The sequence below is a fragment of the Rhinatrema bivittatum genome, chromosome 6, assembly GCF_901001135.1.
Source record: "Rhinatrema bivittatum chromosome 6, aRhiBiv1.1, whole genome shotgun sequence".
Lineage (NCBI taxonomy): Eukaryota > Metazoa > Chordata > Amphibia > Gymnophiona > Rhinatrematidae > Rhinatrema > Rhinatrema bivittatum.
In genome coordinates, this window is record NC_042620.1 from 142,636,353 (window position 1) to 142,661,184 (window position 24,832).

The 24,832-nt window shown below is 46.7% G+C and overlaps 1 protein-coding gene across 5 annotated transcripts in view; it reads left to right on the forward strand.

Moving 5' to 3' along the window:
* The window catches only part of LOC115093775 (SAP domain-containing ribonucleoprotein-like), a 402,230-nt gene that overhangs the window by 152,006 nt on the left and 225,392 nt on the right, over nt 1-24,832 (forward strand). For 4 of the 5 annotated variants that reach the window (XM_029606015.1, XM_029606018.1, XM_029606020.1 and 1 more), the window contains exon 5: nt 4,770-4,827. The exons of the other annotated variant lie outside the window; for it this stretch is intronic. In XM_029606015.1, the coding sequence (XP_029461875.1) occupies nt 4,770-4,827 (58 nt within the window). The remainder of the gene's footprint in view (nt 1-4,769; nt 4,828-24,832) is intronic. 5 annotated transcript variants of the gene reach the window in all.

Genomic DNA, 24,832 nt, shown 5'->3' on the forward strand with positions numbered 1-24,832 from the left:
GATCTCTTTCTTGGGTTGTAGCACCTAATATGGAACCCAACATTGTGTAATTATAGCATGGGTTATTTTTTCCTATATGCATTACCTTGCACTTATCCACATTAAATTTCATCTGCCATTTGGATGCCCAATTTTCCAGTCTCATAAGGTCTTCCTGCAATTTATCACAATCTGCTTGTGATTTAACTAATCTGAACAATTTTGTGTCATCTGCAAATTTGATTATCTCACTCGTCTTATTTCTTTCCAGATCATTTATAAATAAATTGAAAAGTGCAATCACTTCTTCACCAACAAATAGAATCAGTCTCTGCATCTCAGCATGAAGTGGGTATGTACTTCAATATTTCTGTATCCCCAAATATCAGGTAGATTGAGGCCCATTCTGGGTCTGAGACCCTTGAACAAACATCTGCTTTGAGAGGCATTCCAAATGGTTTCTCTCATCTTGATTCACCTTTACTTCCAAAAGCTGGAATGGATGCGCATTGTCATTTGGACAGAAGCATATGCTCATATTCCCATCCATCCTTTCCATTGGCACTACCTTTGCTTCAAGGTAGGCTCCCCATTTGCCTTATGAGTAATTCCGATAATCTTTCTAAGATGTTTTGCAGTGGTAGCTGTGCACCTGTGTCACCAAGGAATTCCTTTTTTTTCCTGTGCCTGGACAGTTGGCTTATCACAGCAAGCACTCGAATATGTACATTGCTTTCCCTACTCAAGACTGTCCATCTTATACACAATGTGGGCTTTTCTGCTCAATTGTGAGAAGTCAGATCTTGTCTGTTCAGCGCATGAAATCCATTGGAGCAGGGATAAACTTGGTGTGTTTCTGACAACACATTGCATGTTCATCATATCATCGCTCAAGCACAACCTGCTGTCCTCTCGGCGCGCAACAGAACGATTCTTGTTGCATCAGGTCATATTATGATGGCCAATGCACATGGTTCCACTACTCATCCTTACATTTGCTCTGTGCATTGGGGTAATCGCTGTCAATGGGATCAGCTGACACAATCTTTTTCTTCACCACAGTCCAGCTTTCCAAGGTTTCTATTACATTGGTGGTGAAACCCCCCCCCCCCCCCAAATACTTCTGGACAGAGACATACGCTGTGCTCTTCCTAATGAAATCTCACTAGTGTCAATCGCCTTTTCGAAAGGAGGCTCACTCCCATCCCTGTGCACCTGGTCTCGCAAGGAGAGCCATTATCAGATCAATCATTATGCTCTATCCATGTTCACGCATCTTCTTCGGGGGACGCTTGTCTTAATTCAAACAGCCTATCAGCTTGTTATGTTTTGTTGTAGCAAATTGAGAGGCTTGGAATCGTGACATCTCTGCATGGAAGCAATGATTTAGGGTGATGCAACCAGATCACCTCAGTAGAGTATTCCAACCCTCCTAGTGATCTTTACAACAATCAACTGCCAACGTACTATTCAATTAAGGGGATAGACTGCCACTTACCCTGTTTGCATTGGTGCAGGACTGAAAACTAGATACAACAGACTGGGTATAATGGAGGAAAATGTATTATCTACCTTTTTTCAAAGGCCATCTGCTTATGAAGGAGGAGGAGCCTTGCATACCTTAAATTATAAAGAGCATTCACTTTGTAAAAGTGAAGAACTTCACTGTATCACCTGGCTTCATAATTATTTGTTGAACAGTCCTAACATACTTGGCATTGCAGCTGTCAAATGTTTGTCTGCCTGGATACGGGAATGCATTTAATGTTGTTACATCTCTGCAGGATTCTAGATCACAGCTGATCAAGTCAGAGCTATAACTTCTATTCTTCCCATCATAGCAGAGTATCCCTTGAGGGCATTTGCAAAGCTTCCACTTGATCAGTATTTCACACCTTTTTTGTTCCATTCTACACAAAATCTCAAGAGCCAACAGTAACTTCAGACAAGCAGTTTTGCAAAACCTGTTCTTACAATAGTCTGCTCCTCAGAGTGGGGACTGGGTTGCTGATATAGTAATCTCTCCACTGCAACCCTCAGCTCGGAACGCCCCAAATGTAATAGCTAATGTATCCTACTTATTGATGGAAAAAGCAAGCTTACATACCATAAATGGTGTTTTCTGAAGATAACAGGTAGCCATGGAATACCCACCCACCCCACTGGAGAGTTGACTTCCTCGCTAAATTTAGCTATGGTATAGACCAGCATTTCCCAACCAGTGTGCTGAGGCTAAAGTGCAGGTGTGCCGCAGCTCATTTTCTATTTCCCTTCTGGTTTGCAGGATGTTTTCCCACCAGCAGGGTATATCAAAGAGCAGCACTTATCGGCAACTGCTCTTGCTTCCTCCTCTGCTGGCTCTCCTCTATAATAGAAACTGTTCAGAGGCTTATAGTCCTGTGAGATCTCCTGGCCCTGTGCAGTTCAGATTGTAGAGGGAAGCTGGTAAAAGAGGAAGAAGCAGCACTTGGCAAGCCTGTTCCCAGACTTCTGCTGTTCAAGGATTGGGGGGGGGGGGGGGGACAGCTAAATCTGCCACTGTGTGAGGAGGATAGGGAAAGGACGGTGATGATGCCCAAAGATGATGTCCGGGTTTGGGGAGAGGGAAAATGATGATGCTTCAAGGGCGTGGGGAGGGGAGAAGGAGTGAGAGGGAAAGATGGAGATGTCTGGGAGTGAAGTTGATGGAAGGTGATGCCAGGGGATGGAGGGGAAGGGAAGTTGATGGGATGGGGGAGGCAGAATATTATGATGAAGATGTCAATGGGGGGAGGAGTGGAGAGAGAGGGAAGATGATGCCAGGGGGTGAAGGAAAGGGAAGAAGATGATGGTGATGATGCTAGGCATGGAGGGAAAGGGAACAGAAAGTGATTGGCATGGGGGAGTGTAGAGAGAGGGAAGAGAAAGTGATGATGCCAGGGGGTGGAGACAGAGGGAGTTGACGATGTCACCAAGGTGTGAGGAAGAACAGTGGAGGGAGAGGAAGGGTGATGATGCCAAAAGATGGATGCAGAGGGGAAGTTGTTAATGATGCCAGAGGGTGAGGGGGGGTGGGGAGGCAGGGGGAAGGAGATTATGATGCCAGGGGTTGAGGAGTAGAGTTTTGAGGGAGAGGGAAGGTGGTGATTATGGGGGAGTGAAGGGAGAGGAAAGATGATGATGCAAGTTGGTGAAGGGGAAGAGTTGGTGGAAGGTAATGATGGTAGGGGTAAGGGGTAGAGGGAAAGGGAAGTATAATGATGATGGGGTAAAGAAAAATATGGAGGGAGAGAGAAGTGATGATGATGACAGGGTGTAGGGGAAAGGGATAGAAGGAACGGGAAGGTGGTGATGATGATACCAGGGGTGAGGAGGTGGAGAGAGAAGGTGATGATGCCAAAGGTTGGAGGGAGATGGAAGATGATGCAAGAGAGGGAAGGTGATTTTGGGAGTGGAGGTGATTTTGGGAGTGGATGTAGAGGGAAAGTGATAATATTGCCTTGGGGTGGGGTAGAGGGCTGGAGGGAGAGCGAAGGAGATACCACCAGGGGGTGGGAGAGAGGAATAGAGGGAAAGGGAAGATGGTGGTGATGCTTGGAGAAGAGATAGAGGGAGAGAGAGAATATGATGATGATGCCAGGGGGTGGGGGAAAGGGGTAGTAGAAAAGGGAAGGTAGTGATGATGATGCGAGGGGTGAGGAGGTGGAAAGGGAAGGTGATGATGGGGAGTGGTAGAAGGAGAGGGGAATGTGATGATGATGCGAGAGGGGGAAGAGATGGTGGAAGAGGGAAGGTGATAATGATGCTGGGGGTTGGGAAGAGAGGTGAAGGGCTAGAGAAAGTAATGTCAGGGGATGGGGAAGAGGGAAGGGAAGAAGATGATGCCAAGGCAGAGGAGTGATTATGATGCTGGAGGGTGGAGGAACAGAGAAGGGAAGAGGTGATGGTTGCCAAGGGTAGGGGGAGAGGGAAGGTGATGACAATGATGTCGGAGTAAAGAAAAGGCATGGAGGGGGGAAGAAGGTGGTGGTGATGATAACCAGAAGTGAGGGGGGAAGAGATGGTGGGAGAGGGAAGATGATGATGCGGGGGGGGGGGGGGGGGGGGGAGAGAGATGGTGGGAGAGGAAAGGTGATGATGCGGGGGGGGAGGAGATGGTGGGAGGAAAGCTGATGCTGGGGTTTCAGGGGGAGAGAGGTGGAGGGCTAGAGAAAATGATGTCAGGGGAAGAAGGAAGGGAAGAAGATGATGTCAAGGGAGAGGAGTGATTATGATGCTGATGGGGTGGAGGAACAGAGAAGGGAAGAGAAAGGTGATAGTGCCAAGGGGTAGTGGGAGAGGGAAGATGTTGATATCAGTGAGATGGGTGGGGGAGGGAAGAGATGAGAAAGTGATGGGGAAGTGTTTGGTATGCCACAATGAAGTCAACCCTGTGCCATTTGTGCTTCGAAACAAAAAAGGTTGGGGATCACAGATATAGATTGAGGAGGCTTCCGAGGCAGTGCCGGTGTGGGAAATGCTGCACATGCTGCTTAGAGCTCAAAGCTCTACTAGCTGGGAGAGATAAGTCTGTTTGGAGCTGCTGGATGACGTCATACGTATGTAATGGTTAATTCATCCTGCTATCTATGGAAAATACCCATTTACAGTAAGCAAACTTGCTTTATGAATAAATGAAGGGCAGTTATCTAGTTCAGTGGACTGATTCATTTTGGTTTGGTATGAAGCAAACGTATTTAGCAGATATTAGTTTTTGTGATAGATTAATATTACCTTGAAATATAGAGTATTTAAAATGTCTTTCCTTATAGACCTGTGGCAGGCAAGAAAGTGGCTTTCAGGAGTATATCGTCTATGACGAAAGAGGAGGTTAGTGCTTTATTTAAAACTAAGAGATGCTATTTTCCATGTGTCTAGATATTTTGAAGTTTAAATAATTTTATTTTTTTTTTTACAACTGCTGTCATAACCACTAGTAATTAATGGTAGAGTATTTGCCTGAGAGCTGGATTTATTGCATTGTAATTGCTGATTTCAATAATATAATTCAATAAACTTGGTTAAAAATACATTTCTTAGCATTCAGACAGGTTACTCCACTTCAGTGGTTTATGCACCTCTACCAGCAGATGGAAATGGAACAAAGCTGATGTCAGTGCAGGGGTGTATATATATATATATATATATATATATATATATATATATATATACCATGACATTAGCCTGCCAGTATTCCCTGTCTCCAGCAGATGGTGGAGGCACATCTCCCTACTGGGGATTGCTTAAAAAATTTTTTTTTGTAGAAGGAGAAAAAGAAATTAATTTTCCCTGCTCTCCTGTGGTGATACCTTGTGGTCCCTCCCTCAGTCGAGTTTTCCTGAGGTAATATCTGCAGATCCCTCCCTGATAAGTGCTTCGGTCTGGTAGTTGTTTATTTCTGTCGTGCACTTAGCTGTGGAGAGACAAACAGCTGAGAGGTTAGCGGGTGCAGGAAGCTAAGCACAACGGTGAAGGCCTTTGCCCTCTCCCCCCACAGCCAGAGACCAACGCTGTACTCGGCTGGGACGGGCTGAGCTCAAGTAAAGAGTAATAAAAAAAAAAAAGAAGAAGAAAAAAAGGGAGTTAATTTTAGCTGGTCTCTGAGCTTGGCGCGCAAGTCTGACATCCATTCCTGTCTCTGGGAAACATGGGGAGTCGGGGCAGCTTTGTTGGTTGAGTGGCTTTTTTGGCTGGGCCCCACTCTCAGGCTTTGCTTAGTCGCCACGTGGTAGGCTGTGGTCGCATTCGCGTGCTTTTCTGCACACAAGGCTGCCGCGAAACGATGTCTGATGGTTGGTGCTTGTGAACTTGGGTGTTCGCTTAGGTAGGTGCTCGGGTGAGCGCTCAGGTGGGCGCCTACCTAAACTGCGTATTGTGCGTCCGTGGTAAGCTCAATTGGATGCTTTTAGGAGTGCACTGATAGCAAGTGTTTATCCATGGCGCTGGTAACAAAGAAGCCTAAGCTCCTTACCCTTTGTGCTGCTTGCCATATTCGGGCATCACAGCCTGGTGTCCCCTCTGACTTGTCAGTGCTGCTTGGAGGCTCAGGGAGAATTCTCTCTGACTGATTTTACTAAGCCCGGTCCTTCCCAGCATGATGCAGGAATGGAAGAGGAGGGGGAATTGCCAGAGGTTTCTCCTGATTTTGGGACTTCCCTAACTGGTTAGTCAATGAGGGAAGGTAGTTCATTAGGCGCAAGACTGGCCCTTGATTTTTGTATGGAGCCCTCTGCTTTTTCTTGAGTGGAATTTTTTCAAGGGCTAGGAAACTAACTAGGATTTTAGAACTTTTTCTATCACAAGCAGACATGAATTAGCTATTACATGTGGGGGCTGGTGCTGACACGGACCTAACTGAGGTCAGTAAGAATTTACTAAACATACGTAGGGGTTGCATGCATGCTGCCCCAAGAGCCCCTCAGTCTTTCTTCGTCCAAACTACTGCACATACGTGTCCCAATCACTCTTGAATTTTAACTTCTTGGAGCCTAGTGCTTCTATCTTCCTTATTGACAGTCTCTTAAACAGAACTTTTTTAGTATAAAAAAACAAAGAAAAAAGGATCAAAGATAAGGAATGAACAATGTGTCAGGGTCTGAATCAGGAAAAAACGCAAAAGGATTACTTCAACAGTTTTAATGAAGAAAGAAAGTTTTAAACACAACAAAGGTTCCTGACTTGCAATAAGCAGGAGGAAGAAGAAAAAACAGTCAAGCAGGCTTCCTATTCTGGGTAAGTGAAGTGTGCGAACCTCATAGCTCAATAAATTACAACACAGCTTGTCAGACCCAGCCCTACTGGAGAAGAACATTGTACTAGCAGAGAACTCTTTGCAGGCTAACACTTACAACAGGTGGGTTAGAAGGGTAGGTCTACATCTGGGCCAATGAGCCCCCTAAGCTGGATGTTGCCCAGCCCACCACACCTGAGCAATAACAGTACTACTGCATCCCATCTTTTCCCCTTCAGCATAACACACCCAGGAAAGATTCAGCTTCCCAAATCCAGGGTCAACTGTTCAAGATCCCCAGTGCGTCACACAATGTTGAAAACCATAGATAATCTAAGGCCAGAAAGCCTGCCATAAGTGGGTTTAAGGAATGAATCTGTGAATGCTAGATGTCCACTACAGATACATACTCCATTTGCTATTAATGCTTGGGCCTAGACCATGATGACTTCAACTGCTACAGCTGTGATTGTATGTCCCCTAGGCATACCATGCCTGGGAAGATTGAGGCCCTAGGGAAAGTGCCAACAATTTGAGATATCCTAGCCTTGGCATAAGGCCAAGCAGCAGAACTGCTCTTCATTGAGGAGCAATGCATTAATGGGCTCTTGGTGCAAGAAGTCGAAGTGGGAAATTTCCTCCATTCCTAGCGTGTAGCAGATGGACTCAGGACAATGGGTATAGTGCTCCTGATAGCAGTTAGAGACGGAGTCAGATTTCATTCTGATGTCAGCACTACATATACCCGTGCAGGAAGCTCTCCTCTTCAGTATTTCTCCGTCTCCTTAGCAGTTAGGGACTATACACATGCTTGCACAGCGTTAGAAAATCCAAACCAAAGAAGAAAATGCCAAACAAGAAATAATCTTACCTCTACAGAAGAGCCCTGTTCTCCTGCGGTGATACCTAAGGGTTCCTCCCCCAGTCAAGAATTCCTGAGGTGATTTCCGAGATCCCTCGGTCCGGAGCCTGTTCCCGGCATGGACTTAGCCCCCAGGAAAGGGAGTGGCTGAGAGGCAACGGGTGCAATACTGAGCGTGGCGGTGAAGGTAACGTTCCCTCTCCCCCTGCAGCCGGAGACCGCCCAGCACGAGACCGGGAAACCCTGAGACAAGGTAAGGCAGAAAACTTTTCTTAAATTCTTCGGTCTACGAGGCTCGGATAGCTGCACAGATCACCAGCCAGAGTCTGTCCCATCGGGTTAATTAGCCCCGTCCGGGCTAGACCCCGATCCGGCACGAGGGTCCTCCCACATGGTAGTTTGAGCGGATATAGCAGGTCAAGGGGGGGGGGGTCTGATGGTGGATGCTTTTGTGAATAATGGTGAGTGATTTGTGTAGTATTCTGAAGTTAACTGGAAGCCAGTGCAGATCCTTGAGTATAGGTGTAATGTGCTCTCTCCAATTAGTATTCATCAGGATTCTCGCTGCCGCATTTTGAAGCATCTGTAGGGGTTTTATTGTGGATGCTGGGAGACCTAGTAGAATAGAATTACAATAATCTACCTTGGAGAACAGGATAGCCTGGAGAACAGATCTGAAATCATGATGGTATAGTAGAGGCTTGAGTCTTTTGAACACCTGTAATTTATAGAAGCAATCCTTGGTAGTGTGGTTTATGAACTTCTTTAAGTTCAGGTGTCTATCGATTATGACTCCCAGGTCTCTTGCTTGAGTGTTTTGGATGTTAGCAAGCGACTGTTGGTGGTGGTGACCGTCTTCTGGAGTGATAAGCAGAAGTTCCGTCTTGGCTGTGTTAAGCACCAGATTATTGTCTGTAAGGTGAAGGTTAATCATTTGCAGGTAAGTGTCCCATTGCTTGACTACTGCTGCCAACGAGTCAGTGACGGGAATCAGAATTTGAACGTTGTCTGTGTGTATGTAGAATTTCAGGTTTAGAGTTGTGAGCAGATGGCAGAGAGGGAGGAGGTAGATATTAAACAGAGTAGGAGGTAGAGAGGAACCCTGGGGGACTCCAAGCAGAGAATTGGTGCGTGGTGATTCCTTGTTATTGATTTTAACCTTATAGCCTCTATTGCTGAGGAATGAGTCAAACCATCTGAGAGCTGATCCTGTGATTCCTATATCTGACAGCCGATTTAATAAGGTGGCGTGGTTTACTGTGTCGAACTCCACGGAGGTATCAAGGAGCGCTAGCAGGAAGGAATGACCTTTGTCAAGGCCCACGTGTATGTGGTCTGTGAGGGAGATGAGGAGGGTTTCGGTACTATGTGATTTACGGAATCCGTATTGTGAAGGATGGAGAATTTATGTTCTTCCAGATAATTTGATAGTTGATTGTTTACCACTTTTTCCATGATCTTTGCTACAAATGGTAGGTTGGAAATAGGTTGAAAGTTGTTGGGGTCGACAGAGTCCAGATTCGGTTTCTTGAATATGGGTTTGAGAGTAGCCAATTTGAGAGCCTCTGGGTAGATTCCTTGCGAAAGTGAGCAGTTGATGATATCTGCTAGATGTTTGGAGATGGACTCCGGCACTAGAAGAAGTGATTTGGTTGGAATTTGGTCGAGGGGGTGAGTGGAGGGTTTCATTCTCTTTAGAATGGTTTCAATCTCTATAGTATAAGTGGGTTCGAAAGCTTCCAACACAGCGTCCGAGTTAGGAGGGTAGGATGAGGAAAGAGGTGGTGTGTTAGGGCTAGAAGTTAATCTTGTTAGAGTGTTGGACATTTTATTCTGGAAGAAGAGGGCCAGGTCATTGGCTTTCGATTGGGCTAGGTCGTCAGGGATAGATGGGGTGGTGGTTTTAGTGAGTTCTGAAACGTAGGAGAAGAGTGCCTTCGCGTCGAATATCAGATCATGGATTCTGAGGGCGTAAAAATCTCTTTTTGTTCGTAGCGTCGTAATTCTGTAATGGTGGAGAGCCGCTTTATATATGGCTAGAGAGTTGATGTTAGGGGTCTTCTGCCATTTCTTCTCTTTCTGTCTCAGGTCTTGTTTTAATGAGCGAAGCTGCACGCAGTTCTTTGACACACCCTGAGCACATATCTAAGCCGCCCGGTGCGCGCATATAAACACACAGGCCAGTTTTGAACGACCTATCCGCCCAAACCATGGCACCACCGGCCAAGAAAGCCAAGGCACAAGCCCTCTGCCCAGCCTGCCCCCTTAGAGCTGTGCAACACGAAGAGGATACTGCCCTGTGCCTACAGTGCGAGGCGGCCCTGGGGGAACCGGGACAAGGCCCCCCTCCGCCAGTACAGGGGTCCTGCTCCACCAATAGTACCCCGGACCTCTCTATCCCCAGCTCGGCCCCCCTCAGATGGGGCCCTCGGGGAACGCCGCTGGGTTCAATATGGACCCAGGAACCTTTTCCTGGGTGGAATTCTTTAAAGGCCTACAAACCTTTGTCCAGGCACAATCGGCGCCACCGGGGACACAGCCAAAGCCTCCACCAGAGGACCCAAACCTTCCAGGCCCCTCTCGGCCTCCCAGAGATGTCCCGTCCCCCCGGACAAAAGCCTCACCATAGGTGACACGGACACCTCGGAGGAAGATCAAGACTCCCTGGAGGAGGGGGAAATCCCTCCAGGAAAGGAACCATACCGAACCATGATGCGTTTCTTCTCTAAAGACCAGCTACCAGACCTCGTGTCTGAGCCTGAAGGAGCTGGCCATCCCAGGCACTAGCGCCACAGCAGAGCCAAAAACGAACCCTCTTCTGGTCGGGCTCCGTCAGGGCTCACACCATTTCCTGTTACTACAAGCCGTACAGCAACTGATGGACCTGGAATGGCATGCTCCGGAGGCCAGTTTCAAAGGAGGACGGGCCCTAGAAGCCCTATACCCACTGGGTCCCTCAGCCAAAGAACTCCTGGTGTTTCCCAAAGTGGATGCCATGGTCTGTGCTGTCACGAAGCGCACTACCATTCCAGTCGAAGGAGGAGCGGTACTCAAGGATGCCCAGGACAGACGTCGGGAATCTATCATTAAACAGTCATTTGATGTGGCAGCTATGTGTCTGCAGATTGCTGCCTGCTGTGCCGTGGTAACACATGCCTGCTTGTCACTTGCCAGGAACGCCTCCACGCCTGTTGAAACTTTAGAACCAGCGATATCTTTCCTCACGGATGCGTCTTCTGACCTGGTGCGCACCTTAGCCAGGGGCGTCTCATCCATTGTGGCAGCCGGAAGGCAACTCTGGCTCTGTAGTTGGTCAGCCGACGCGACCTCCAAGATGAAGCTCACGAGAATGCCCTTTAAAGGAGCCCTCCTGTTCGGAAGCGAACTGGATTATTTGGCCAACAAATGGGGTGAATCCCCAGTACCTCGGCTACCAGAGGACAAGAACAAGAGAAGCCAACGCCCCTCTCCCCGAACATTCAGGGGCAAAGGATCACAGCATTTTAGACCATACAAGAATACTTACCAAGCACCTCGCCTCGCAGGCAGGGGCCAGTCCTTTCAGAACACACACAACAAGAGGGGAGCCGGCCCAGGCCCCAGCTGCACCCCACAATGAGAATCAACAGACCCATCCACAGGAAGAAGCCATAGGGGGCAGGCTTGCCCTATTCTACCAAAGATGGGGCGAGATAACGTCGGACAAGTGGGTCCTAACCATCATTGGAGAGGTATACTATCTGGACTTCCACAGCATTCCTCCAGACAAATATTTGAAATCCCCTTGCCACTCCCCCTCCAAGAGGACAGCAGTGGAAACCACACTGACAAAATTGCTCTCCCTAAAGGCTATAACACTGGTGCCCACGCACCAACAAAATACTGGACACTTCCATCTATTTTATCATCCCCAAGAAAGAGGGAATGTTCTGGCCCATCCTGGACCTCAAGTCTGTGTTATGGTTTAACGGTGTTTGGGTGGATTCCTGGGTACTGTGGCAGATGACCACGTCCAAGGGGAGGAGCCCCACGGGGAGCCACAGTACTGGGCTAGACTCGGGACGCACAAAGACAGAGTTAGATCTTTTATTATACAGCTTGTAGTATACCACCAGAGGTAGCAGTCCAGGGACCCTCAGCAGAGGGGACCTGTCTCACCAAGTTGGTATAGGGAGATTCTGGTGTAGATTTCCCAACACGGCAGAGCTGTGGATGAGATAGACAGACTGAGAATGAGATTACTCGGTAGATGGTAGCTTTAGGGTTGGTGATTCCACCAGGCTGAAGTAGATGGTAGCAGGCAACGATGCAGGGAGAGCAGGCCCTCGAGGAGGGAGTATCTGATCCCAGTAAAGCACCTGAAAAGAAAGCAGAGGGCCCCCGAGGAGCAGGTACCCAGGTTAGAGAATACCCCGAAGGGCAAGGTAGAGCTTCCAGCCGCAGCAGGAAGCTGCAGAGTAGCGCAGACCGGACAAATCCAATCCGTTTCTAACTCAACGAGCTAGCAAACAAGCGAAGGCTAAATACCCGGATGGCGTGACGTCACTTGAGAACGCCCTCGAGGTTCACGCCATAGCTGGAATAAAGATGTGGATAGTGCGCGCGCGTGCACCTTAGGAGGCTCTTGGGAGGAACATGGCGGGAGGCAACACCATAGCCATTCCAGGGATGCTGGAGAAGGCAGCTTGCAGACGTGGGCGGTAGCCATTTTCCCAGGGTAAGCAGGAGGAGCCGAGAACAAGGTGAGGCATACGGGGCGAAGCCGTCTGACACCGGACGCAACAGTACCCCCCTTCAAAGGGGTCCCTCCAGACCTCCTACCTGGTCTTGGTTTCCAAGGATGCATTTTGTGGAATTGTTGAAGCATCGCTTTATCCATGATATTTGCTTGAGGTTCCCAAGAGTTATTTTCAGGTCCATAACCCTCCCATGACAGGAGGTATTCCTATTCGATGTTGTCTTCTGCATCAATAGGTGTAGGTTCAGGTGTCTTGATTGAGAACTCACTAAGGATTAATGGCTTTAATAGTGAGACATGGAACACATTATGAATCTTGAATGCTGGTGGAAGTTTCAGAGTGAATGTAAGAGTACCTAATCGGAGAATCGGAAAGGGTGCGACGTAACGTGGAGCAAAGCGAGCTGAAGGTAACTTGAGTCTTAAATGTTTTGTAGATAGCCAGACTTTATCACCAGACTGGAATTCTGGAGCCTTGACGAGATGAGCATCATAGCCTTTCTTTGCTCGTTGTCCTGCTTTACGAAGTATCTCTTTAGTTTTAGTCCAAAGTTGTTGAATATCTATGGTAGTAGATTGAGCTGCCGGGGATGACACTGAACGTGGAAGTGGTAAAAGTGGTGATGGTATTCGTCTGTAGACCACTTCAAATGGTGTTGATCCAGTAGATGTTGCCGGATGAGAGTTGATGGCGAATTCAGTCAAGGGCAACAGTTCAGCCCAACCATTTTGGCGAGTACCCACATGGGCACGAATAAACTGCTTGAGTGTCCTATTCATTCTCTCCGTTTGCCCGTTAGACTGAGGATGGTATGATGAGGTGAAGTTGAGAGAGATATCAAACATCTTGCACAATGCCTTCCAGAACTTAGCTGTGAACTGGGTTCCTCTGTCAGAGATGATGTTCTTTGGCATGCCATGTAGGCGAAAGATGTGAGTGATGAAAAGCTTTTCTAGCTCCATGGCTGTGGGCAAGCCAGGGAGAGCCACGAAGTGAGCCATTTTCGAGAAACTAACCACTGTTACCCAGATAGTGTTATTTCCTCCTGAAAGTGGTAAGTCTACCACAAAGTCTGTAGTGATGTGTGTCCAGGGCTCGTCTGGTACTGGCAAAGGATGCCCGGGCGGCGGTTTCTGTCTGGCACAATTAGAGCAAGAAGCGACGTATGAGAATGTGTATTCCTTCATGGAGGGCCACCAGTAGTACTTCTGAAGTTTTGCCAGAGTTCTGTGTTGACCAGGGTGTCCAGCCAGTTTAGAGTCGTGAGCCCACGCTAATAACTTTTTTCTTAGGTTCTTGGGTACAACGGTCTTACCCGCAGGTACTAGGTGAGTAGCTGACAAGATAACTCTTTTCAGGTCGATATGTTGGGGTTCATCAAGTAAGTCCTCGGAGAGGAATGAGCGAGAGAGAGAGCATCTGCTCTGCCGTTCTTATCTCCAGGGCGATATTTCAGCACAAAGTCAAATCTGTTGAAAAACAGGGACCATCTCGCCTGCCAATGGTTTAGGCGCTGTGCGTGGCAGAGGTACTCCAGATTTTTATGATCTGTAAAGACTGTGATCTGATGTTGTGCACCTTCTAGCCAGGGGCGCCACTCCTCGAATGCCATCTTAATTGCCAGGAGTTCTTTATCTCCTATTCCGTAGTTCTTCTCTGCTGGCGAGAAGCGACAGGAGAAAAATGAGCATGGGTGTAAGGTCTTAGTCACTGGCCTGGCTTAGCACGGCCCCTACGCCTACGTCTGAGGCATTGACCTCAACGATGAAGGGCCTGGTTGGATCTGGATGTTGGAGGCATGGCTTTCTTGAGAAGGCGCCTTTCAGTTTCTGGAATGCTGATACAGCCTCCGTAGACCAATTGGCGACATTGGCACTTTTCTTAGTATTGCTGTAAGCGGAACAGTGAGTGAGGAGTAGTTCTTGATGAATGTTCTGTAGTAGTTGGTAAATCCCAGAAATCTTCTAAGAGCCTTTAGACCTGTGGGTTGTGTCCATTTCGTAATGCTTTCCAGCTTCTGTGGGTCCATCTGCAAACCTTGATTGGAAACAATGTATCCTAAGAAAAGCACTGATTCCTTATGGAACTTGCACTTAGACAATTTGGCGTATAGACTATTCTCACAGAGTCTTTGCAGTACTCTTTTGACATCCTCCAGATGAGTGTTCATGTCTTGGGAGAATATCAAGATGTCATCTAGATACACAATGACACATTTGTAGAGTAGATCACGTAGAATGTCGTTCATCATGTTTTGGAAGACGGCCGGGGCGTTGCACAGGCCAAAGGGCATCACTAGATATTCAAAGTGCCCATCCCGGGTGCTGAAGGCTGTCTTCCATTCAGCGCCAAAGCCGATGCGAACCAGGTTATAGGTTCCCTTGAGATCAAGCTTGGAGAACACCTTGGCTCCCTGTAGTCTGTCAAATAGCTCTGAGATGAGTGGAAAGGGATAGTGGTCTTTCACAGTGATCTCGTTTAGACCACGATAGTCAATACAAAGACGCAATGTGCCGTCCTTCTTTCCCACAAAGAAAAGGCCTGCGCCAGCAAGAGACTTGGAGGGTCTTATGAAGCCTTTCTGAAGGTTCTCCTGTATGTATTCCGACAAGGCCTTATTTTCTACCATGGAGAGAGGGAAGACCCTTCCTTTGGGTGGTTCAGTGTTAGGCATCAAATTGATGGCGCAGTCATAGGATCTGTGTGGAGGGAGTACATCTGCAGCTTCCTTGGAAAATACATCTTGAAAAGATGCATACTGAGGCGGCAACCCAGGCATCAATGGGGTAGTTGGCATGCAGGGTAAAGAAGCAACCTCCATCAGACATTTACCATGGCAATCTGGACCCCAACGTGAAAGCTCCGGAGTGGCCCAATTGAATTGAGGCATATGCTGCTGCTGCCACGGTAACCCCAATACTATAGGGTGCATGGCCTTCTCTAGGATAAAGAAGGAGATAGTCTCTGAATGGAGAGCACCAGTCCGTAAACTCACGGGTTCAGTGAGCTGAATGACTTCTCCCGGTAAGGGTTCCCCATGAATTGAAGACAAGAGTAGTGGAGTCGTCGTGGCAGTGGTGGGGATCTGCAAGTGCTCCACTAATCGTTTCAAAATAAAATTGCCTCCTATCCCTGAGTCTACTACGGCAAGAGTCTGGTATTCTAAAGGTCCGCAGATCAAGGATACAGGAAGAGAGAGTGGAGGAGAGGGTGCAGTTAGACCTAAGAAGAGTCCTCCCGCAGGACTTAGGTCTGCCAGTTTTTCGGACATATAGGGCATGTTTGTATGGCATGGCCAGCTTATGCACAATACATACAGAGGCCCAACCTCTTCCGCGTTCTTCTCTCTTTTGACGTCAGGTGACTGCAGCCTAATTGCATAGGTTCTTCTTTGCCAGCAACTGGACCAGAGGGAACAGGCCTGGATGTAGTCTTAGGTCGAGTTTCACCCAGAAGGGGTCTTCTGGGAGTCTTGGTCACTTGAACCTTGTCACAAAGTCGGCGATCAATCCTTGTTGCCAACTTCACCAGTTCCGCCAAGGTCTCAGGCATCTCACGAGCTACCAGCTTGTCTTTTAAACAAGAGTTCAACCCCTCAAAGAAGAGGGTCCTCAGGCATTTAGGGTCCCAATGTAATTCAGACGCCAGTGTCTTGAATTCTATGGTGAAGTCTGATAAAGGTTTCCTACCTTGCTTCAGGTGAACCAACGAAGATCCTGCATTAGGGCAGGGTAATCAAAAACTAACCTGAATAGTTCAAGGAACCCAGCAAGGTCATGTAGAATAGGTTCATCGCGCTCCCACAGCAAAGAGGCCCAAGCCAACACTCTTCCGTTCAGATAAGACAGGATGTAGGTGGTCTTGGCATATGCTGTAGGAAAATGAGTGTGTTGCAGGAAAACGTGCATGCAACATTGTTTGATAAATCCTCTACATTTCCACACTTCCCCTGAGAAGCATGTTGGAGCAGATAGAGGTACAATTGTCTTGACCGTCACCTATGGCGGTGTAACTTCTTTACCTGTGGTGGTTGGTAAGTTCATCTGTGCGTGCAGCTGGTTAAATGCAGGAGTCAAATTCTCCAGCGCATTCTGCTGTTTAGAGATTTGCTGGGCCAGGCCTGGAATGGCCTGCAATGCGGTGAGCTGAGCCAAATCCATGGAGTTAGCAATCTGTTATGGTTTATCGGTGTTTGAGTGGATTCCTGGGTACTGTGGCAGATGACCACGCCCACAGGGAGAAGCCCCGCGGGGAGCCACAGTACTGGGCTAGACTTGGGACGCACACAGAGTTAGATCTTTTATTATACAGCTTATAGTATACCACCAGAATTGGCAGTAGTGAGGTGATCCAGAGGTAGCAGTCCAGGGACCCTCGGCAGAGGGGCCCTGTCTCACCAAGTTAATATAGGGAGATTCCGGTGTAGGTTTCCCAGCATGGCAAAGCTGTGGGTGAGATAGAATGAGATTACTCAGTAGATGGTAGCTGTAAGATTGACGATTCCACCAGGCTGAAGTAGATGGTAGCAGGCACTGATGCAGGGAGAGCAGGCCCTCGGAGTGAGTACCTGATCCCAGTAAGGCATCTGAAAGGAAAGCAGAGGGCCCCCGAGGAGCGGGTACCCAGGTTAGAGAATACCCCGAAGGGCAAGGTAGAGCTTGCAGCGGCAGCAGGAAGCAGCAGAGTAGCATAGACCGGATGAATCCAATTCATTTCTAACTCAACGAGCTAGCAAACAAGCGTAGGCTAAATACCCAGATGGCGTGACGTCATTTGAGGGGAACACCCCCGAGGTTCACGCCATAGCTGGAATAAAGATGTGGGTAGCGCGCGCACCCTAGTAGGGACGCCGGAGAGTGCGGCTTGCAGACACGGCAGTAGCCATTTTCTCAAAGTAAGCGGGAGGAGCCAAGAACAAGGTGAGGCATACGGGGAGAAGCCGTCTGAGAACGACGGACGCAACAGTCTGTCAACCGCTACCTGAGGGTACTACATTTCCGCATGGAAACCCTACGCTCGCTCATAAGGGCAGTACAGCCGGGAGAATTTCTGACCTCCCTGGATCTGTCAGAAGCCTATCTGCACATCCCGGTCCATCACGACCACCAGCGCTTTCTACGCTTCACGATCATGGACCACCACTACCAGTTCCGGGCGCTACCCTTCGGACTAGCCACTGCCCCTTGGACGTTCACCAAAATAATGATTGTAGTGGCAGCGACACTGAGGGAAGAAGGACTCCTCATACACCCGTACCTGGACGATTGGCTGATCAGGGCAAAATCTCCAGAAGAAAGTCATCAGGTGACCTCCAGAGTCCAGAATCTACTGCAGAATCTCGGGTGGGTCGTCAACACAACCAAGAGTTGCCTGCAGCCCTCCCAATCACTAGAATACCTGGGAGTCCGGTTCGACACCCAACAGGACAAGGTCGCCCTTCCCCTTACAAGGAGAAGAAAATTGATGGACCAGTTGAGAAAACTTGAATGGCGCTCGCCCCACGGTATGGGACTACTTCCAAGTCCTCGGCCTCATGACATCCACCCTAGAAGTCATCCCATGGGCAAGGGCCCACATGCAACCACTACAACGTTCCCTACTGTCACGATGGAACCCGATGTCCCAGGACTACACCATTCGCCTCCAGTTACCGACGGAGGTACGGATCCAGCTCCTATGGTGGCTGCAAGAAGACCGTCTGAGCAAGGGAGTAAGGCTGTCCCCATCGACCTAGGTCTTGCTCGCCACGGATGAGAGCCTATGAGTGTGGGGAGCCCACTGCCAGGAACTGACGGCCCAGGGGCAATGAGACAAGGAAGAGTCGGGATGGAACATCAACCGCCTGGAAGCCCGGGCAGTCAGACTAGCCTGCCTACGATTCAGTCACAGACTCGGAGGAGAATCTGTCAGAGTTATATCTGACAATGCCACAACAGTGGCCTACATCAACCGCCAGGAAGGAACCAGAAGCCAAAAGGTGTCCCTGGAAATAGACCCTCTAATGACGTGGGCGGAAGCAAACCTGCAAGGGATCTCGGCCGCCCACATCTCGGGAAAAGACAACTTCACTGCTGTTTACCTCAGCAGAGAACGTCTAGACCCAGGGGAATGGAGGCTGTCGACCTCAGCCTTCCAGTTAATAATAAACGGCTGGGGAACTCTAGCCATGGATCTTCTGGAAACTTGGTCCAACGCCCAAGTCCCCAACTTCTTCAGCCGCAGGAGAGACCCACAATCCCAGGGGATCGACGCCCTTGTCCAAACCTTGCCACAGGAAGAGCTGCTGTACGCCTTTCCTCCATGGCCACTACTGGGTGGGATCATCCGCAAGATAGAACACCACGGGGGCTAGTACTTCTAGTGGCCCCGGACTGGCCAAGAAGACCGTGGTACGCGGACATGTGAAGACTTCTGGTGGGGAGCCCTCTGTCTTTACGCCCACACAGGGATCTGCTCCAGCAAGGGCCGATCCTCCACGAAGACCCAATTCGATTCTCTCTTACAGTCTGGCCATTGAGAGGACGTGCCTGAAGAAGAGCGGATACTCGGGGGAAGTGATTAACACCTTGCTCCGAGCATGCAAGTTTTCCACGTCTCTAACCTACATACGAATATGGAGAATATTCAAAGCCTGGTGTGAAGACCGTGACATCCTTCCGCAGACAGTCAAAATCCCCACGATCCTGGAATTTCTGCAGGACGGCCTACAGAAGGGGTTGTCTCTCAACTCCTCCAAGGTTGAGGTTGCTCCGTTGGCCTGTTTCAGAGCCAAAGTGGACGGCATCAGTCTATCTTCACATCCAGAAGTCTCCCGCTTCCTGAGTGGTGTCAAGCAAATCTGACCACCACTAAAGTGGCCGGTAACTCTATGGAACCTCAACATAGTTAGAGACTGCCCGCGAGTAGGTCCTTCAGACCTACTCGCGGGCAGTCTCTACGGCTTCTAACCTTGAAGACCGTGTTCCTAGTGGCAATATGTTCAGCCCGTCGCATCTTTGAACTTCAAGCACTATCCTGCCGGGAACCGTTCTTCAGACTCACACTGGAATCCATAAAGCTACGCACTGTTCCCTCCTTCCTTCCAAAGGTGGTTTCTCATTTCCATCTAAATCAAACCATCTCCCTGCCATCTCCAGGCGAGCATAAGGACTCTGAAGGCTCTCGCCTCCTTTGCCATCTTAACGTCGGCAAACTCCTAGTCCGATACCTGGAAAGATCAGAATCCGTACGAAAGACGGACCACCTATTCGTCCTTCACAGTGGGAAGAAACAAGGGGAAGCAGCCACGGGGGGGGGGGGGGGGGCGCAACCATAGCCCGCTGGATCAAAGAAGTAATCAAGGCGGCCTACGTAGAAGCAGAGAAGCCTCCACCTCTACAAGTCAAGGCCCATTCCACAAGAGCCCAGGCAGTGTACTGGGCAGAAACCAAGATGCTGTCACCCGCCGAGATCTGTCGGGCGGCGACATGGTCCTCCATTCACACCTTCTCTAGGTTCTACCGCCTGGATGTTCAGGCTCGGGAGGACACAGCATTCGCAAGGGCAGTACTAAATGGGCTACGGGCAGCCTCCCACGCGGTTCAGGAGTAGCTTATCCCATTGGTCCTCAGTCCATCTGCTACACGCTAGGAAATGGAGAAATTACTCACCTGATAATTTCGTTTTCCTTAGTGTAGACAGATGGACTCAGTATCCCGCCCACGGCTGCCTCACAGTACGGAAACCTTGGTGATAACCCTGAGAGCAAGACAAGCATGAGTAAGACATCCATAGTTACCGGGTGTCAGCGTTTCTCGGTTGAGTGCACTGTCGGTCTCCAGCTAGCATTCACGTCAACCAGTTCAAATTAATCAAGCTAAGCAAGTTATCCAAACACACATATATCCACTATTGCTTTTCAAGGAGAATTCTGAAGAGCAGAGCTTCCTGCACGGATATATGTAATGCTGACGTCAGATTGAAATCTGACTCCATCTCCAACATCTATCAGGAGCACATTATACCCATTGGTTCTGTGTTCATCTGTCTACACTAAGGAAAACGAAATTATCAGGTAAGTAATTTCTCCATTGTGCCGCAAGCATGAGAGCTTTCTCCCCCTCCCCCATCATTGCCCTGGCCTCCTAATCGGCTTGAGAGGCAGGGGTTGAGTATGGCACAGAAAGTCACTAAGAGAGGTGCCCAAAGCACAGGGAGGGATCCTCTACAGAAGTATGCCCAGGATTTCGATTTCTGGTATTTCTCCAAGAAGCCTGGAGAATTGAGGCCTACACTGGACTTGTGAAGACTGATCAAGCTTGCAAGTTCCAAGATGACCTCCCTCCAGATGATTCTTCCTTTAATTAAATGGAGAGATTTGGTTTGTGTGCTTTGGATCTGAAAGAAGCATATGCACACATCCCCATTCATTCTACCCCTTGGAGGTTCCTCACTTTTGTTTGTTGTGAAGGATGTTTACTTCCAATATAAGGTGCTCACCTTTGACTTCTCGGTTGCCCCGAGGGTGTTCCTAAAACACCTTGCAATAGTGGCAGCACACTTTATTAGCAGGGACTCTGTTTTCCCATACCTGGACGATTGGTGACTGGTCCATGTCTGTCTGGTCTGTTGGAGTCCCTCATAAGGTCTGTATAGCTCCTTCAGTCAACTTTGCAAAGTCAAATGTATTTATTTATTTGTTTTTATATACCAACATTCAAAATATATATCACATCGGTTTACAATAAAACATAAGATAAACAATTAAGTAAAACTAAGCAACATTAGACATTAAAATACTTTAAAAAAATTCAACATAATATAAAATACAAATCAATATAATAAAAAATAGTAAAAGTAACTAAAATTCTTAAAAGTTCTGCAATATGACTGAAGGAATTGTTGGCAAAATAACCATGCGGTGAGAAGCATCGCCTGATGTTAGGTGAAGGCTTGTTGAAAGAGCCAGGTTTTAATATCCTTTTTAAATGTTCTGGTGTTGGGTTCCATTCTGAGTTCTTGAGAGAGTGAATTCCACAACTGTGGACCTGCAATTGATATGGCTCTATGTCTCACTATGTTTAGATGTGCTGATTTTGGGGAGGGTATAGTCAAAGTTCCATTGCTAGCAGATCTTGTGGTTCTTTGTGGAGTGTGAAAATGAAGTGCTGCAGTGTGCCATTCAATCTTATTGTATAGTGTTTTATGAATTAATGATAGTGTTTTATATTGAGACCGGTATGTAATTGGGAGCCAATGTAAGTCCTTTAGAATTGGGGTTATGTGCTCTGATAATTTAGTATTTGTTAGGATTCTGGCAGCCGAGTTTTGAAGGAGTTGAAGGGGTCTAGTGGTGGCAGCAGGAAGACCTGAGAGTAGAGCGTTACAGCAGTCTATTTTTGAAAATAGAAGTGCTTGTAGGACTGTTATAAAATCATGAATGTGCAGGAGTGAATCCATCTTTAATGAGATTATTAATCCACTGTTTGCAGTTCAGTTCGCTGTCAAGTGTAACACCCAGGTCTTTGATTTCATGAGCAATGGTTTATTTGTTTGACGACGTCGTTACATGTAATATAAATTTATTTTATTTATTTTTATTTATTTGTATTTTTCTATACCGGCATTCACGGAGTTCGTAACATGTCGGTTTACATAAAACAAGGGGTGAGAAATACATTATAACGTAAATAACTAATAACATAAGAGTATACATTAAAAAGTAAAACAAGTGCATGGAAGAAAAAAGTTACAATAAAACGGGGGTTTTATTTACAATAAATTTATTTATTTATTTATTTTATTATTTTCTATACCGGCTTTCACGACCAGAGGTTGCATCAAGTCGGTTTACATTTAACAAGTTGTGCATTGAACATAGAACTAGAGGTATTGAACTGGTGCGGAAAATAATAGTTACAATGAACGGGGAAGTTCACAACTGGGATAGGAGGAAAAAGAGAGAGGGACAGGAATATTTACATAGTAAAAACGCAATAAATGGGTTATTTACTTTATTTACAATAAATTTACTTTATTTACAATAAATGGGTTATTTACTTTATTTACAATAAATGGGTTATTTACTTTAGGACAGAGTATGAGGAACTCTGCATTTGCTGGATTTAAAGATAGGCTTATTTGTGCTAGCAGTCGTTTGATGGCGGAGAGATAGATTTCCCAGAGTTTCAGTGCTTTTTCGAGGGAGTCAGTGATTGGAATTAAGATCTGCACGTCATCGCCATAGATAAAATGGGTTAGTCCTAGTCCTGTTAAAAATGTACATAAAGGAAGCATATATATGTTAAAAAGGGTAGATAACAGTGAAGATCCCTGCGGTACTCCATGAATAATATTTATTTGTTCTGAGTCGTGGGTATTTAATTTAATTTTGTATGACCTGTTTAAGAATGATTCGAACCATTGATAGGTGGTACCTAGTACACCTATTTCCATTAATCTATCTAGTAAAATCTTGTGGTTGACCGTATCAAAGGCTGCAGAAATGTCTAACATTATAAGGAGATATGATTGTCCATTATCTAGGCCTCTCAGGACCGTATCCATGAGGGACACTAGGAGGGTCTCTGTGCTGAAAAATTTTCCGAAACTGAATTGAGAAGGGTAGTGGATGTTGTGGGTCTCCAGATGTACAGTCAGTTGTTGGTTGACTACTTTTTCGATAATCTTAGATAAGAATGGTAAGTTAGATATGGGTCTGAAGTTAGATAATTCTGCTGATGGTAAGTTAGATTTCTTTTTTATTGGTTTGATGCTTGCACCTTTTAGTTGGTTGGGGAGGATGCCTTGATTGAGAGAGAGGTTATAATCATGTCAGATAATGGTTTGGAAATGATGTTGGGGACTAGCTTTAAAAGTTTGGGTATTGCGTCTGCGGGGTGGACAGCTGGATTCATATTTTTTATGAGGTTTTCTACTTCGGAAGATGAAGTGTTTTCAAAGCTGGACCACATTGTTCCAATGTTTGTTGGCAATGTTATTTTGTTACTTTTCTCAGTAGGAGTAGTATTTAATAAGTTAAGGAATTTGTCTCTAAAAAAATTTAGCAAGGTTGTTGCACTGACATTCTGCATTGTAAGAAGGATCTAAGTTGGGTGATGGATTAACTAAGTGAAAAATAGGAAAAAAAGGACCCTATGATTGAATTGGAAATCATGATTTTTTTTTAATAGTAGTCTTGTTTGGTTTTATTGATATTTGTTCGGTATTTATGAAGCACTATTCTATAGTTGCTTAGTGTGGATATTGTAGGATTTTTATGCCATTTTTTTCAAGTTTTCTTAGGGAGCGTTTCATTGAATGTAGGTCTGGGGAATAGCAAGGGGATCTATTTTAATTACATGTTTTGATCTCTTTCTTAATTAAAGGGCAACAAGTGTTGGCTACATCATTGGTGATTGTCATCCAGGAGTTAACGGCGGTGTCAATATTAGTAAGATTCAATTTTTTAAGAACTCCTGGTAGAAGATCTATTAAATTGTCTTGGCTGCAAGTTTTTCTATATTCGATGCATGTTTTTTGAGTTGGTGTGTTCTGTATTACATTTCGTATAGTAAGATGGGCTGAGATCAGAAAGTGGTCAGACCACGGGATGGACAAACATCTGGGTGGTTCAATATGGTGCATTTGAGAATTAATGAATAGGAGGGCTAAGGTATGGCCTGCTTTGTGTTGGCTGATTCATAATTTGTTGAAAACCTATGGCTATCATGGCAGATAAGAAAGATTCATAACTGGATGATAAGGGTACAGTATCAACATGTAAATTGAAATCGCCAAGTATTATAGTGGGGAGATCGATTTTGATGTAATTAGTAAGGAATTCAATTAGTGGGGAGGGATTATGCTCAATTAGACCAGGCGGGGCTTACAATAAATATATTTGCAAATATTTTGATTTCAGTAGTCCAATTTCAAAATTTGGTGGCGAAGAGACAGTTTGCAGGGATAATTTAAATATTTTCTTAATCATAAGTAATAAACCTCCACCTCTTTTGTTAAGTCTAGGGATGGAATCTGGTTCCTGCTCAAAGAATTCAGTTCATAGAAGTCTGGATAGATTTGCACTAAGAAAAAATATTTCTTCCCATCGAAAGAGCCATATTACTGAAGGGCATAGTAAGGTCTCTTTTTCATTGGGTCTGAGCCATCAGCAAGGTCGCTCTTTCTTCTCATTCACCTGGCAGCTGTAGTGTATGTAGTTCGTCTGGTTTAACTAAATATGTGGGGCCTTCAGTGGGGTCTCTGAAACCAGTGGGATCAGCTTTATCAACCATTGTCACACCAAATCTCCAAGACCTCTAGAATGGAAGCATCTGTTCAGGCCAGATTCATCAAGGCTTTTCTCCCATTTTGTGTCTAAGGGAAAACCTTTTTATGAATCGGGTCCTTTAGTTGGTGATGAATCAAGAAGTTCTAAATATCTCTCTCATTAAGAGTCCTGCTATATCAAGTGACCCTGTCTACAGCTGCCTCCACCAAGGAGTTGGTGCACACTGATGTGAC